This window comes from Bactrocera tryoni, unplaced genomic scaffold (assembly GCF_016617805.1).
Source record: "Bactrocera tryoni isolate S06 unplaced genomic scaffold, CSIRO_BtryS06_freeze2 scaffold_7, whole genome shotgun sequence".
NCBI classification, from domain to species: domain Eukaryota; kingdom Metazoa; phylum Arthropoda; class Insecta; order Diptera; family Tephritidae; genus Bactrocera; species Bactrocera tryoni.
In genome coordinates, this window is record NW_024396366.1 from 5,732,521 (window position 1) to 5,749,653 (window position 17,133).

At 38.7% G+C, this 17,133-nt stretch overlaps 1 protein-coding gene across 2 annotated transcripts; it reads left to right on the forward strand.

Moving 5' to 3' along the window:
- Positions 1-9,440: 9,440 nt before the first annotated feature.
- Positions 9,441-16,150, forward strand: LOC120781703. Of its 2 annotated transcripts, XM_040113928.1 has the most exons (7): positions 9,441-9,480; positions 14,222-14,297; positions 14,392-14,442; positions 15,315-15,382; positions 15,449-15,661; positions 15,728-15,881; positions 15,940-16,150. In XM_040113928.1, exons 2-7 carry the CDS (start codon positions 14,267-14,269, stop codon positions 16,053-16,055), a joined length of 633 nt encoding a protein of 210 aa, XP_039969862.1. In that variant the 5' UTR covers positions 9,441-9,480; positions 14,222-14,266; the 3' UTR covers positions 16,056-16,150. The 2 variants fall into 2 exon arrangements, with proteins under 2 accessions (XP_039969862.1, XP_039969863.1); XM_040113929.1 differs by lacking the exon at positions 14,392-14,442 and having other exon boundaries at positions 15,940-16,148.
- Positions 16,151-17,133: the final 983 nt, after the last annotated feature.

Genomic DNA, 17,133 nt, shown 5'->3' on the forward strand with positions numbered 1-17,133 from the left:
CTTCTGTTAGTTCCCCTGTCGTCTAGCTTGTCAAGCTCTTCATGCTCACGCATTTCTGCCTCTCTTTTCTGTCTGCAAATGCGTCTCGCTTCCCTCTTCAACTCTTGGTATCTATTGTGGTCGATTGTAATGTTGCGAGGTAGGCAGTATGTTTTCTCTCCGTCATTAACCGAAAACCTATAAAACGCCATAACTAAGCTGTAAATGAAGATATAAATGTGGAACCTGTGGATAAAAATTTTTGAAAAAGTGGGCGTTAATGTATATTTCTCATAAACTACTAAAGCTATAATAACCAAATTCGTCCAGCGCGAATATTACAAGAACTCCAACCGATAGTGAGAAAATAGATGAAATCGGATGAAACCCTAGCTCACTCCCCATAAAACGGTACTGTTCAAAACTACTGAAATGCACCAGAAACGTAAAAATTTGCTGCCGGGATGGTATGACAAGGCTTTATAAGGAACGTGGTAAAAATTGGACGATGGGCGTGGCATCGCCCACTTTTTGGTGAAATCCCATATCGGGATCCAAATAATCAATTTCGAAAAAATTTGGAAAGTGGCATTCTGTGAAAATGAGCGAAATTGGCCAATAACCGCGCCTACTTTCCATATAGAACAATTTTAAATTCCTCTTGATTTTACACTTTAAGAAAAAATTGTTCAAATCCAACCAAAACTGTTCAAGACCCTATGTGTCGAATATGTGTACCCCAGTACCTATAATTGACTTTTGTTCTCAAACATTGGTCAATTTGTGAGATATGCAATAGAAATTCAGATGGAATCCTTCAGTTCTTCCATTTTTGGCAACAAAAAGTTTGTTAGCATCTTGGTTGACATGTGGTTTCAACAAGATGGCGCTACATGCCACACAGCTCGCGATTCTATGGCCATTTTGAGGGAAAACTTCGGAGAACAATTCATCTCAAGAAATGGACCCGTAAGTTGGCCACCAAGATCATGCGATTTAACGCCTTTAGACTATTTTTTGTGGGGCTACGTCAAGTCTAAAGTCTACAGAAATAAGCCAGCAACTATTCCAGTTTTTGGAAGACAACATTTTCGAAGAAATTCGGGCTATTCCGGCCGAAATGCTCGAAAAAAGTTGCCCAAAATTGGACTTTCCGAATGGACCACCAAGACGCAGCCGCGGTCAACATTTAAATGAAATTATCTTCAAAAAGTAAATGTCATGAACCAATCTAACGTTTCAAATAAAGAACCGATGAGATTTTGCAAATTTTATGCGTTTTTTTTAAAAAAAAAGTTATCAAGCTCTTAAAAAATCACCCGATATATACATATGTATAAAAAAATTAAAGTGTGTCTGTATGTTCCGGGTAGGCTCCGAAACGGCTAAACGAATTCCAATGAAACTTTCAGGAAATATTTAGATTGACCTGACGAGTAATCCTGTAAAGTTTGGTGACGATCGGAGCACTTTTTTTTTAACTGTCAAATACAGTTTTTATTTGCTATGAACAATTTCCTTTACGTCTTTCTTTTGCAATAACAATTAAGATGTGATGAGTATGCTGTGTGAAATGGACATCGCTCATATTGTATATATTTATAATTACTAGCTTTTTGTTCTATTAATTTAATTTATATTTGCTTTTTTTATTCATATATTGAAACAAAAGACATTTTAACTAGTTTTAAATAACTATCAAAGTACCTTGTCTTATTTATATCGTTAATATTTATCACTATTATAATTATATTACTATTTTAATTCTTTCAAAAAAAAATACAATTTGAGTTTTATTTTTTTTAAATTTATTTTGGGAGAAATCTCTAAATTTTCTATTCAAGTTCAATTTTATCTTTTAAATTATTTATAAATATTTACATTTTAAGTAAAAATAAAAAGACAATAATAATGTCATCTCGATTAAATTTGGAAAAATTACACAGTTTTGCGGATAAAATACTTGGAGACAATAGTTGGTCCTAAAACATTATTAATCAAGTAATTTGTGAGTAATGAAATATAAATAATTATTGGTGCCTTATCTTACTCCATATTTTATATCCATATTTGTGTAACCACGTTAAAATTATTAATTAAAATTAATTTAAAAGATTACGTTGATTAAACCGAACATAGCATCCCAATATCATACACAACATATATAAAATTTTGTATTCACAATAAAATAAATAGAGAGTCTATTTGCACGGCTATTAAATGTTCCAAGAGTAAATTAGAAGCATTTGAAGAAGTGATACAGGTGAAAAATTAATACATTTTACAATTTGATTGCTTTTTAATTTTTCGCTAAGAAAATAAAAAATTTTCAAAAGTTGGAGCCTTGTTACCTTGTTTTTTTTTTTCTTTCTATTAATTTCAATGAATTTCATAGGCGTATTTTTGTGAATCATTCAAAAACACGTCAGACCTATGATTTTAAAAGAATAAAGTTAGGAAAGCAAAAAAATGTGAAAGAGATTTGGAAGGCCAAAAGTATATATTTTTAGAGTTAATATACCATAATGAATATGAGTTTATTTGCCATTGATTTCATACTAATTACTAAAGTTAAATCAAATTAAATTTATAAGATTAAACTTCATATTTATAGAACAGCATATATACTATTATATATAGAATGTCTCCCAACATATTTACTACTTATGAATTTTTTCAATTAGATTTGAAGATAAATGAGAAAGAGTTAAAGGAAATGGAGTCTGATAATTTTTAATTTCAAATTCATTGTACGAAGTCATCAACTCAAAATAATTACCACACTCTATTATCCATAGTTACAATAAATAAATTTATATAAAAACAAACAAAAGAATTTAAAGACTGGAATAGGACCCATTTATCAGATTAATCAAGCTTACCGGTGGGTTGAAATTTATTCACAATATGAAGTTCAGATGAATAATCATTAGAAAGTAATTAAATAGAAGTATTATCACCCTGGAAATGTCATATCAATAATTTTAAATCATAAATCAATGTTCATTATTTCTAATATTTAAAAAAGAGTTGCAGGCGTAATTTCAAACATCATTGCCTTGAAAACATCTGGAAATACCAAATATTTTATGTATACTGTCAAACCAGATCATGTTGACTACTTGATGATGTTGAGAGATTATGTACTGTTAAATTCTTTAAAAATTGCCTTGACAATGCGTCAGCAACCACATTCGTTGCTCCCGGTTTATAAATTATTTTTGGTGAAAATTCTTCGATGGAAGTTCTCCATCTTTTCATTTTTACGTTTGGACTTTTTTCAGACATTGCGAATGCCAAATCCTTTACTGCATAAAGATAATGTCGTAATGCTTTCAATGCCCATACTATCGCAAATAATTCCTTTTCGTTAGTTGCATAATTTTGCTCAGTAGAATTTAAGGTTTTTGAAATGAATGTAATTGGTCTTCCAGCTTGGGATAAGACTGCACCTGCAGCTACATTTGGCGCCTCTGTTGTTAGAACTAATTTTTTTTCAAAATCTGGTTGACCAAGTTCAATTTGTTCTTGTAATGCTTTCATTAAAGTTTCGCAGCAGTTATTCTTTCCTGATCAAGTTAATGGTGATGCATTTAGTTAATGGTTTAGCAATTGTTGCGTAGTTTTCAATAAATTTCCTGTAATATCCCGTTATTCCAAAAAATCTTCAAAGTTCCGTAGCTTGTTGGGATTTGGACAATTTTTTAATGTTTATATCTTTTTGGAATTTGTTTTTATTATTTTGTGGGATACGCCGTATCCTAAAAATTTAACCTCGGCTGCTATAAACGTTGACTTTTCGAAGGAAATTTTCATATGAGCTTTTTCAACTGTTTGTACTATATAATTTAAATGAAATATATGTTCTTTTAATGTTTTTGACTATACTTTAATATCGTAGAGACGTATAGACATGACAAAATTTTCTTATACATTCATTGCTATTTGAAATATACTTGGAGCATTTTTTAGCCCAAATTTTAAAATTCTTAAACATTCATATTTTCCATTATTCACGCAAAATGCAGTCTTTTCAATGTCATTTTATTTGATGAAATCCAGACTTAAGGTCTATTATGGAGAAATATTTAGATTCACCCAAATTAACGAGTATAACCTCAAGATTCTTCTTCTTCTTAATTGGCGTAGACAACGCTTACGCGATTATAGCCGAGTTAACAACAGCGCGCCAGTCGTTTCTTCTTTTCGCTGCGTGGCGCCAATTGGATATTCCAAGCGAAGCCAGGTCCTTCCTCTGCTTCCCCCGGCGGGTACTGCGTCGAATACTTTCAGAGCTGGAGTGTTTTCATCCATCCGGACAACATGACCTAGCCAGCGTAGCCGCTGTCTTTTAATTCGCTGAACTATGTCAATGTCGTCATACATCTCGTACAGCTCATCGTTCCATCGGATGCGATATTCGCCGTGGCCAATGCGCAAAGGACCATAAATCTTTCGCAGAATTTTTCTCTCGAAAACTCGTAACGTCGACTCATCGGTTGCTGTCATCGCCCAAGCCTCTGCACCATATAGCAGGACGGGAATTATGAGCGACTTATAGAGTTTAGCTTTTGTTCGTCGAGAGAGGACTTTATTTTTCAATTGCCTACTCAGTCCGAAGTAGCACCTGTTGGCAAGAGCAATCCTGCGTTGGATTTCCAGGCTGACATTATTAGTGGTGTTAATGCTGGTTCCTAAATAGACGAAATTATCTACAACTTCAAAGTTATGACTGTCAACAGTGACGTGAGAGCCAAGTCGCGAGTGCGACGACTGTTTGTTTGATGACAGGAGATATTTCGTTTTGCCCTCGTTCACTACCAGACCCATTTTCTGTGCTTCCTTGTCCAGCCTAGAGAAAGCAGAACTAACGGCGCGGGTGTTGAGGCCGATGATATCAATATCGTCGTCATACGCCAACAGCTGTACACTCTTATAGAAGATGGTACCTTCTCTACTAAGTTCTGCAGCTCGAACTATTTTCTCCAGGAGCAGGTTGAAGAAGTCACACGATAGGGAGTCGCCTTGTCTGAAACCTCGTTTGGTATCGAACGGCTCGGAGAGGTCCTTCCCGATCCTGACGGAGCTTTTGGTGTTGTTCAACGTCAGTTTACACAGCCGTATTAGTTTTGCGGGGATACCAAATTCAGACAACGCGGCATAAAGGCAGCTCCTTTTCGTGCTGTCGAAAGCAGCTTTGAAATCGACGAAGAGGTGGTGTGTGTCGATTCTCCTTTCACGGGTTTTTTCCAAGATTTGGCGCATGGTGAATATCTGGTCGGTTGTTGATTTTCCAGGTCTGAAGCCGCACTGATAAGGTCCAATCAGTTTGTTGACGGTGGGCTTTAATCTTTCACACAATACGCTCGATAGAACCTTATATGCGATGTTGAGGAGGCTAATCCCACGGTAGTTGGCGCAGATTGTGGGGTCTCCTTTTTTATGGATTGGGCATAGCACACTTAAATTCCAATGGTTGGGCATGCTCTCGTCCGACCATATTACCCCATTACCCCATTAGTTCTTCGCCGCCGTGTTTGAATAGCTCGGCCGGTAGTCCGTCGGCCCCTGCCGCTTTGTTGTTCTTGAGGCGGGCAATTGCTATTCGAACTTCTTCATGGTCGGGTAATGGAACGTCTGCTCCATCGTCATCGATTGGGGAATCGGGTTCTCCTTCTCCTGGTGTTGTGCGTTCACTGCCATTCAGCAGGCTGGAGAAGTGTTCCCTCCATAATTTAACTATGCTCTGGGCATCAGTGACTAGATCACCTTTGGGGGTTCTACAAGAGTATGCTCCGGTCTTGAAACCTTCTGTAAGCCGCCGCATTTTTTCGTAGAATTTTCGAGCATTACCCCTGTCGGCCAGCTTATCAAGCTCTTCGTACTCACTCATTTCGGCCTCTTTCTTCTTCTGTCTGCAAATGCGTCTCGCTCCCCTCTTCAACTCTCGGCATCTATCCCATCCCGCACGTGTTGTGGTCGATCGTAACGTTGCGAGGTAGGCAGCCTGTTTTCTCTCCGCTGCGACACGGCACTCTTCGTCGTACCAGCTGTTCTTTTGCACTTTCCGAAAACCAATGGTTTCGGTTGCAGCTGTATGTAAGGAGTTTGAAATGCCGTCCCACAGTTCCCTTATACCGAGTTGTTGACTAGTGCTCTCAGAGAGCAGGAGTGCAAGCCGAGTAGAAAATCGTTCGGCTGTCTGTAGTGATTGCAGTTTCTCGACGTCGAACCTTCCTTGTGTTTGTTGGCGTGCGTTTTTTGCTGCACAGAGGCGAGTGTGAATTTTAGCTGCAACAAGATAGTGGTCCGAGTCGATGTTTGGACCTCGGAGCGCACGCACATCAAAAACACTGGAGACGTGTCTTCCATCTATCACAACATGATCGATCTGGTTGGTAGTTTTTCGACCCGGAGACAGCCAGGTAGCGTGATGAATCTTCTTGTGCTGGAATCTAGTACTACAGATAACCATATTTCGGGCCCCGGCGAAGTCAATCAGCCTCAACCCATTTGGGGATGTTTCGTCGTGGAGGCTGAATTTACCGACCGTATTGCCAAATATACCTTCTTTGCCCACCCTGGCGTTAAAGTCGCCAAGCACGATTTTGACATCGTGGCGGGGGCAGCTCTCATAAGCGCGCTCCAAGCGCTCATAGAAGGCATCTTTGGTCACATCGTCCTTCTCTTCCGTCGGAGCGTGGGCGCAAATCAGCGATATGTTGAAGAACCTCGCTTTGATGCGGATTGTGGTTAGACGTTCATTCACCGGAGTGAATGATAGTACTCGGCGACGGAGTCTCTCTCCCACCACGAATCCAACACCGAACTTGCGCTCCTTTATATGGCCACTGTAGTAAATGTCACAAGGACCTACTCGTCTCTGTCCTTGTCCCGTCCATCGCATTTCTTGGACGGCGGTGATGTCAGCCTTTATTATTGCGAGGACATCAACCAGCTGGGCAGCGGCACCTTCCCAATTAAGGGTCCGGACATTCCAGGTGCATGCCCTTAAATCGTAGTCCTTATTCCGTTTGCCATGGTCGTCATCAAAAGGGGGGTCTCTCATCCGAGGCTGTTTTAACGTTTTCATTGGTATTGTTTCTTCACGTGGCGGGTCCCAAGCCCAGCGCACAACCCTTGTAGGGAATGTTTCGCCTTCTCACTTTAGCTCGCCTTCGAACGGATGTTCTTAGGCTACCCAGAGGATACTTGGTCAAAGACCGGAAGTAGTGAGCTGCTTGAGCCATGTGTAAAAGAATCGTTTCTGACCACTCCCAAGTGAATAGCGACCAGAGAACTTTCCTCACTTGCGTGAACTTCTACACATGACTCCATCCTCCCTCAACCTCAAGATTAGGCATTGGATATCTATTCGTTATTGTTTTTTCGTTCAATTTTTTTAAATCGATGACCATTCTTAGTTTCTCATATATACTTTTTTTCGGAACAAACCAAACAGGAGAATTATATGGGCTTTTTTATGCCTTATAATTCTTTTTTCCAATAAATGTTAATATTTTTAACTTCATTACCTTTGTTTTTATATTTTTCTGCAAATTCTTCGAAATTATATTCATCGGTAATATTGAAATTATTTATTTTTAAAAGATTAGTACCTCCGTTTTTTGAGTATATTTTTTATTTTATGGTCGGTATTATCTTCGACTGGCGTCTTAGGATTTTCTTGTCACAAGTAGTTTAAATTTTGTATTTTTTGGTTTTTCACCATTCTTTTTTTTTTGTTTTATTTTGTCGGTAAGAACTTCGGCTAGCATTTTAGGCTCATTTTGTCCGTTGTAAAACTTGTTTGTTCCACAATTTTAATATTTTTTTATATTTAATATTGCCAGTACTTTCTCCGGCAGGCGTTGTAGGACTTTCTTGTCACAAGTTGCTTAATAAAATTAAATCATTGTGAAATGTATTTTCTCTATTATCTTTTTCGTATATATGAACTGGTTGCCCTGTATCTATTAAAATTCGAACGATTTGCGCGGTTTTCATATCTGTTTTTATAATATAGGGCAAATCAAAGTTTGCCCTAAAAAAGGGTTTCCCCAGTGTTATTAATTTTTTGAAATTTAGGTTGATTCTGTGTGTTTACTTGTGCACTTTCATTTTGCCTCTTTGGTATATTTCTTTGTTGATAATTCTTTTCCCAATTATATCTGTTACTCCTAGCCTGTACTTGGTTTGTTTGTATAGGCCTAGGGTTATTGGTTTAACTGATTTGATTGGTCCACGTACATTGGTTCTGGACGATTGGGATATTTTGGTTCGTATTAGTTATCCTTTGCGGATACCTCAAATTATTTTGAAAGCTTTTATTAAACTGTTATTTTAGAGAACCAATTTCTTGATTCTTTTTGGAGAAATGTAACGGGAGTTGTGACCTCATTTGGTTTGACTGAAGTTCTTGCGCTTTATCAAGGGCATTCGGCAAACTAGCAGGCGTTAAAGTAAAAAGTATTTGCTTTAAAGAATAGTTTAAGCCAGTTATGAAGGTTCTAAGTACGGTTTCCCGAGTTTTAATATTTAATTCCTTGGTTATTTCGGAATTTGTTCCGTGCGTCATTATTGTTTATTTATTACCAATGTCAATTTTTTATTTACATCATTGTAATAGTCTATTAAGGACTGTGATCCTTGTCTGAGTATGCTCATTTCTTGGTCAATTACGTGTATTGGCCTTCTATCAGCATAAGCAAAATCTAAACATATTAGGGGTATTCGCTTGCTCTTGCAAGATTGCAGATTGCAAAAATACTATACCGAAACATACAAGAGCACGAGAGCACCCATTGCAGAATATAGTGATATATGAACGGCTGTTTCGGTCAATTTATTTTGAATGACTATTATACATGGCTATTGTGAATTGGCGCACCTTCTGCATAAATTTTTAGCAAAAAAAACTGTAACAAATCTTTATAATTTAAATAGAAATTATAAAATCTATTTAAAACTTACCTTCTTCAACAATTTAACGACGTAATATGTCTTTATGTAAAATGACAGCTAAAACAGGGTTGCAATTATATTTTTGAGTAACATTGCACGCAAATATACATGGGTTTTGGTCTGACATATTTTACAGCCATTGCAAATAATGTTCTGCGTGTGTTTGTTGTTGTGCCGGTGCACCAAGAGGAAATATATGCAAGAGCAAGCGAATACCCCTATTGTAATATTAACCTGCTAGAATAGGAGAGACGAATGCCCAATTTTTCAACAAGAAGAAAACGAAAAGCGCAGTTTATTTTGGATTTTAAAGAGGTAAGTTCGTTATTTCATAATTTGATATTTTATAATTAATTTCTTATATATGTATATATACATATATATGTTACTAATTTCTTTTATATAGAGTAAACGAAAAAGCTTAACAAGGAGAAAAAGGTAAGCATTGTGAATTGAATGTCGTGTGTGTAATTAAAATTTTTAATATTACAGAAATCATTTGGAGCATTTGGATGCGTATAACAAACAAATAACAGAGTAAGTTTTAAATTATTAAATAGTGCATATTTAATTCAAATAGAGGTTATAATTTCTGCATTTTTGTGAAATATGTAATTTGTGCGTTATATTTACATATTAAATTATAAATATTATAATTTAATATGTAAATTATAATATTTATAATTTAAATAAATTATAAATATTAACACACACATTTAATATAAAAACATTTATTGATTGAAGAGATCTTAAAAACACTTATATTTCTGATGGCGTCTGTACAAAAAGTGACGCTTCTTAAAACTGTAAACTAAGAATAGGAATTTAGTTGGAAACTGTAAATTTCCAAGAATATACAGAGACTGAAGTAATAGAAAAATAATAGAATAACTGACAAACAGTGCTGCCAGATGGGATGCATCTTGTTAGTGTGCCCACAGTACTCCCCCTCAAATAAAGTCCTGCTAGACTTTTTAAGGTGTTGGTTGTGAGTTGTCTGTTAACACAATGTATGTTGGCTTTAGCATGTCGATTGAGACTGTTTTGTCTGCCCCATTGATCCTGATGATGTAGGTTTTGTCATCTACACACTGGATGACTTCATGGAGGATAGTGTATGGTTGTTGCAGAGGCTTCTTGATGGAGTCTACTCTCTTGAAGACGTGGGTGCACGTGTCAAGGTTTTTGAGTAGGAACAGCTTGTGTTTGGTGTGATGAGCTGTTGGTGTTGGCCTGATTGCTTGGATGATTTGTCTGTATTTCCTCACGAATGTTTGTGGATCAGCTGGTGTGCTTGCAGTATCAAAGAAATCACCGGGTATACGCAGTGTAGTCCCGAAAAAAATTTCAGCAGGAGATGCTTTCAGATCTGGTTTGTATACGGTTCGGAGTCGTAGTAGAACTGACGGTAGCATGTCCGGCCAAGGTGTCTCATTATTGCACATGAGAGCCGCCTTGAGTGTGCGGTGCCACCGTTCCACCAGACTATTCGATTGAGGATGATACGGCGTCGTTCTGATACGATGAATGCCTAGCATTCGTGAGAGTGAGGTGAACAGTGTTGATTCGAACTGCAGACCTTGATCAGTGGTGATTGTCAATGGTGTACCGAATTGACAAATCCACTGAGTGTAAAAGGCGTGTGCAACTGTCTCAGCTGTCATGTTGTTGAGTGGTATGGCGTGTGGCCGTCTGCTGAAGCGGTCAATGATCGTCAGACAGTAGCGAAGGTCCTTGACTCTGGGCAGCTCTATGAGATCCAGGTGGACGTGCTCGAAGCGATTATCTGGTACGTCAATGTGGTTTGGTGTGGTGCGATTGTGACGATGGACCTTGGAACGTTGACATGGTATGCAGTGTCTGGAGCAGAGGAGTGCGTCTTTTCTAATACCTGGCCAGACGAATCTTCCGGTGAGTTCCTTGACTGTGGCCCTGATGTCAAAGGCCTGGCGTCTGAGTGGCTGTGGAAGATAAGGGCGCACAATATTATTGGTCACTTCACATAGCATATCATGACCTTCAATGTTCAGCAGGTTCAGCTTGAGAGATGTACTGGATTGGAGATCATTAAGCTGATCATCTTGGAGTTGTGCCAGCGCAATGGTCTCAGCATCAAGTTTGGTTGGCATGGTTATGGCATTAATTCTCGAAAGCGCATCAGCTACGACGTTTTCTGTGCCCTTCGTATGGAAAATCTGAGTTGAGAACTTTGAGATGTAGTCCAATTGACGTAGTTGGCGAGGTGATGCCTTGTCAGCACGTTGAGAAAATGCGTAGATGATTGGCTTGTGGTCGGTGAAGATGCTGAAGTTTCTTCCCTCGAGAATGTGCTTGAAAAACTTGATGGCGGCAAAGATGGCTAGAAGTTCACGATCGTACGTCTGCTGGACTGAGCTTTCGGGAGAAAAAGGCCAGTGGTTGCCATGAGTCTTTGTGTCGCTGTTCAAGAACGCCCCCAATGGCTGTATCCGAGGCGTCAGATCTCAATGAGAGGATGGCGTTTGGTGCGAGGGAAGCCAGGCGCGTGGCTTGGATGACACTTTTCTTGCAGTCTTGCCAGGCTTGATCTGCAGAAGGTGTCCACTGTATTTTAGTGTTGTCCTTCTTCTTGGCATGCTTGAGAAAGTCCGTCAGTGGTGATTGTATCTGGGCCGCTTGAGGAATCGCTCGCCGGTAGTAGTTGACGATTCCCAGGAAACGACGTAGATCGCTGACGGTTTCTGGCTTTGTGTAATCGGCGATTGCTGCGTGCGTTCGGCGGGAGGAGTGTAGCCGTCTTTGTTGATAGTGTACCCCAGGTAGATGACTTCAGACTTGCCAAACTGGCACTTCTTTGGATTGATGGTGCGATGATGTGCCCGCAGGACTTCAAAGATGGTGGTGAGATGTCGTAGGTGTTATTCGTGGGACTGAGATTGGACAATCAGATCGTCTATGAAGCAGCCAACGAGGTTAAAACTCTGAGGATGTTGTCCATATGTCTTTGAAAAGTCTGCGTGGCATTGCATACCCAGAAATTCGAAAAGTCCAAAAGGGGTGGTTACAGCTGTTTTGGCAATGTCTGACTTGGCCATGGGTATCTGATGGTAAGCCCTGACTAAGTCGATGGTGGAGAAAACGGTGGATCCGTGGAGACGCTAGAGAATGTCATCCCCATGAGGGACTGGATATCGATCTGGAACTGTATTTGCGTTGAGTTTACGATAGTCACCTGTGGTGCGCCATCCACCTCTTTTCTTTGGCACCATATGGATAAGGCTTGCCCATGAGCTGCTCGATGGACGGATCACGCCATGATGTAGCAGGAGGTCAAAGTCATCTTTAGCTATTTGTAGTTTCTCGCCGGGCTCTCAAATACTGGTGGCCCAGTTGTCTCAATGTGATGAGCGACTTGATTGTCAGTGGCTGTGACAGGATTGGTGCTGGGATGAGTTATGTCGATGAATTGGTTGAGTAATTGCAGGTATTTGGCGTCATGCGCACCAGGACAGATTGAGCGATCGATTGTTGAAATGCTGTGTACCGTGGCCTGAGATAGTGTGCCCTGAGTTGTGCATGACGAGGTTGTATCGATGAGACATCGTCCTTTGAGATCTAGAAGCAATGCAAAGTGGACCAGGAAGTCTGCACCGAGAATGGCTGACTTGACATCTGCGATTATAAAAGACCAATTAAATGTACGGCGAAAACTGAAATCAAGGGTGATGACTTTTCGACCGTAGGTTCGGATAACGGTCCCGTTGGCTGCGACGAGAGTCAGATCATCTTCTGTGAGCGTGTGATTGATGGCGGACTTGGGCATGAGAGAGATCACTGATCCAGAATCGACAAGAAATCTCATGTTTGTTGTGCGATCATGAATGTGAAGGCGATGCTCTCTGGTTGGTGGTGTGTTAGCCTCTATGCTGTCGCCGGCTGCCTGAATGGTCGACAGCGAAGTTAGTTTCCGCCGATGAGTCGAAGGTGCAAGGATGCTCGCACATTTTGGCTCTGGACCCATAGAGACGGTGATAGTAGCAGAACTTCTTCTTGTCTGAGGCTGGCTCTTCCTTCGATGATGACTGCTGGAAACGGCCAGATGCAGGTTTGGGTCGGTCTGGAGTAATTCCCTGGTCCTTGATAGAGGTCACCAGGTCGGCTATGGCAAGTTTAAGGCCTGACAAGTCCTTTGCCATGCTGGTGAGCAGAGTATTTTCGAATTTGTCGCCCCTGTGTGCTGCCTGGGCAGGCTGGTGATGTGTAGCCATAAAGGAATGGCCAGCCTGGTTTTCCATTAGCTCGTCTGCAACTTCAGCAAGCTCATCTGGAGGGGCATCTCTGAGTAGTTTGAGACACCGGCTAGTTGATGGTGGTAACAATGCCAACCATTTTACGCTTCTTAAAACTGTAAGCTAAGAATAGGAATTTAGTTGGAAACTGTAAATTTCCAAGAATATAAAGAGAATGAAGTAATAGAAAAATAATAGAATAACTGACAAACAGTGCTGTCAGATGTGATGCATCTTGTTAGTGTGCCCACATATATATATACATACATCCATGTGTAAATGTAAAAGATTTAATATCGACTTTAAAATACCGTCCCAAGATTTCGGGAATAAAATGGATATGGTCGGATAGAGGAGGTTCTTCAGATCAATATTGCAATCCTTTAGTTTATGTTAAGTAAATATAATTGAACAATAAGTTTAATATTAAAAAGAAGTCACACAAATTAGTGAAGTGCTAGCGGACATAAAAATGCGAAATATAAGTCTAAAATTAATTTTAAATCGAAAAAATACGTTCTTCAAATAGTGGTAATTTAAGCTTTAAACGCAAACATCTCGAATATTCCCGCGAGTATAACTATATATATTATTGAAATGGAGAACCTCCTCTATAACTAAAAATGTTCACTTGTTTGTCCAAGATATCTGTTCGTACGCAGAATATCTAAAATTGTTTGAAATAAAAACAACCTTAGTGTTTCATAATGAATAAAAGTGAACATAGTTCGAATATACATATACGCACTTCTGCTCCGAATCATGATTTTAAAAATTAAATTAAAATTAAAATAAAGTAGAGGGCAATGTTTTTATAGGCCTTCTTTTTTCTGAGACTTACGATTATTTACAAAAGCCAGTTGCTTCTGCAGATTGAGGCATACTTGTAGGTAAAGTTTCAGAAAATGAGGTAGTTTTTAGTAGGCTAGATATTAAATATAAGTATTTTGCCATACCTATAGATGATAAAATTCTTTTAGTTCCATCACCTTTTTTATGATTTTTCATAGAATGAATTTCGATGACCTCGTGGAAGAAATGGATTCCGAAGTGGAATGCTAACAAACGTTGAGCCCCATAGAAATGGTATTGAACATAAATATTTTTCGTTTTTTAATAATATTTTTTTACAGATAAAGTGTTCAAAAAAATATCTCAAATCTCGTTTGCGCTCCTCCAGCAGAACCGTCACAAATTGTAGTACCGTCACCATCGTCTGGCGGCCATGCAGGTAAAATGTATTAACGCGTTTACGCGATTATAGCCGAGTTAACAACAGCGCGCCAGTCGTTTCTTCTTTTCGCTACGTGGCGCCAATTAGATATTCCAAGCGAAGCTAGGTCCTTCTGCACTTGGTCCTTACAACGGAGTGGAGGTCTTCCTCTTCCTCTGCTTCCCCGGGCGGGTACTGCGTCGAATACTTTCAGAGCTGGAGTGTTTTCGCCCATCCGGACAACATGACCTAGCCAGCGTAGCCGCTGTCTTTTAATTCGCTGAACTATGTCGATGTCGTCGTATATCTCGTACAGCTCATCGTTCCATCGAATGCGGTATTCGCCATGGCTGACGCGCAAAGGACCATAAATCTTTCGCAGAACTTTTCTCTCGAAAACTCGCAAGGTCGACTCATCCGTTGTTGACATCGTCCAAGACTCTGCACCATATAGCAGGACGGGAATTATGAGTGACTTATAGAGTTTGGTTTTTGTTTGTCGAGAGAGGACTTTGCTTCTCAATTGCCTACTCAGTCCGAAGTAACACCTATTGGCAAGAGTTACTCTCATCCGAGGCTGGTTATACCTATTCACTGGGGGTGTTTTTTTTACGTGGCGGGTCCCAAACCCAGCGCACAACCCTATGCAGGGGATGTTTCGCCTTCTCACTTAAGCTCACCTTCAAACGGATGTTCTTAGGCTACTCAGAGGATACTTGGTCAAGGACCGGGAGTAGTGAGCTGCTTGAGCCATGTGTAAAAGAATCGTTTCTGGCCACTCCCAAGTGAATGGCGATCAGAGAGCTTTCCTCACTTGCGTGAACTTCCACACATGACTAAATCCTCCCTAGTAAGTATTTGCTTAATAAAAATACATTTATGTTTTTCAGATATAATCCAGAAGCTGGATGCCATTGAGACCCGTCTCACTGCCATTGAAAAGTCCCTAACAGACAAAGTAAGTAACGCAGTATTTCATTACCAAATTAAAACAGAAGCTGGTTTTTATATTTTAATTTTCTAGATGCCAGAAAAGGCCGAGGTGCAGGCACAAAGTAAAATATTGCGCGAATGCCGCGTCATAGCGGCAAAGGCGCACCATTCAATTAGCCGCATCGCCGGTGACTTGGAGGACGAGCATTACGTGGAGCTCGCTTCGAAACTGCGCATGTCATCGAAAGAGCACATGAGCTTCGTGGAAGACAAACTTTCACAAAAGGAAAGCGAGGATGCTATGGTAAATACTTCGTTTTTAAATGTTATGCGATTGTAATATAATTTACTGTATTTTTTTTTTTTACAGATGCGGCTAATATTGAAGTCAAAGGGCGCAAAAGGCAGTGTGGACGACGTACTGCGTGGTATGTTTTCTGACGATGTAATGTACGACTACAATTTAGAGGGGCGCAAGGAGAAGGAATCCCTACTAAAGCTAAAGTGCGTAGGGTTAGTTTTTGGTAGGTTTTTTTTACTGATATATATTTGAATGCCTTAACTTTTAACGTTTCATTTTAGATATATTTCCTGACAAGGATAAAAGCACTATCTGTGGGGATCACCGGAAATCTGTGGCCTTAAGCCACAATCGTTTTAAGCAAAAAAAGCATAAGCTTAAGGCAAAATTAATATAAGTTTTCTTATTATTACTTACATATATTAGTTTTAAGTTGTAAATATTAGTTTCAAGTTGCTCATATTAGTTCTAATTTGTAAGTTGAAGTTTCTAATTTTACTGTTACAAATATGCATTTTTAGAATTATAATTTTTATACTGAAATAAATATCTTTCTGCCGAATGTAATAATAATAGGCAAATTATTAGTTTAAGTAAGTATTTGATTATTTTGATTTTATTATTAAATAAAGCGAAATAATAATAAAAAACTGAATTTTATTTAAAAGATTGAATTTGCTAGAAGTAACAAATGGGTAACAGATAATCTTGTTACTGCTTGTTCTTGCTTACATGCATATATGTTATAGGTAACAAACTGATAACGAAAATAATAACACTAACAGATATTCGGGTAACAAATACTTTTTGTTATCCATAACACATAGGTAAGCTATGCGCTAACAAAAGATTTTGTTACCCGTAACATACTGTGAAGAGATTTGCTAACATATGTACGTATTCTGTTAGAACAAGGCAGCATGCGATATTTGCCATTGTTCAGAGCGAGATAACCATTGAACATTAAATAGCTATGTGTTACTTTTTTCCCACTCTCTGAACAAAAGTAACAAATATTTTAACGAATGCAAAAGTGAACAATAACAAGTCGCTTACACGTTTGCTAACAGCTACCCGACTTGCAGGGAAGATTCAACATCAACTAAAGGATTGCAATATTGACCTGAAGAACCTCCTCTCTCCGACCATACCCATTTTATTCCGAAATCCTGGGACGGTATTCTAAAGTCGACATAATTATAATTGTAGCCGCACAATTCGTTTAAATTTAGATTTTAAATTTTTAACATTTACACATGTATGTATGTATATATATACTTATGTAGATATAACGCACAAATTACATATTTTACAAAAATGCACAAATTATAACATCTATTTGAATTAAATATGCACTATTTAACTTTAATAATTTAAAACTTACTCTCTTATTTGTTTGTTATACGCATCCAAATGCTCCAAATGATTTCTGTAATATTAAAAATTTTAATTACACACACGACATTCAATTCACA

Excerpts from the sequence above, each read along its gene's own strand:
- LOC120781703 (XM_040113928.1), top strand. The coding sequence starts at position 14,267 with ATGCTAACAAACGTTGAGCCCCATAGAAATG. Across the intron at positions 15,383-15,448 it reads AAAAGTCCCTAACAGACAAA|ATGCCAGAAAAGGCCGAGGT; the intron begins GTAAGTAACGCA and ends TTAATTTTCTAG. Across the intron at positions 15,662-15,727 it reads AGGAAAGCGAGGATGCTATG|ATGCGGCTAATATTGAAGTC; the intron begins GTAAATACTTCG and ends TTTTTTTTACAG.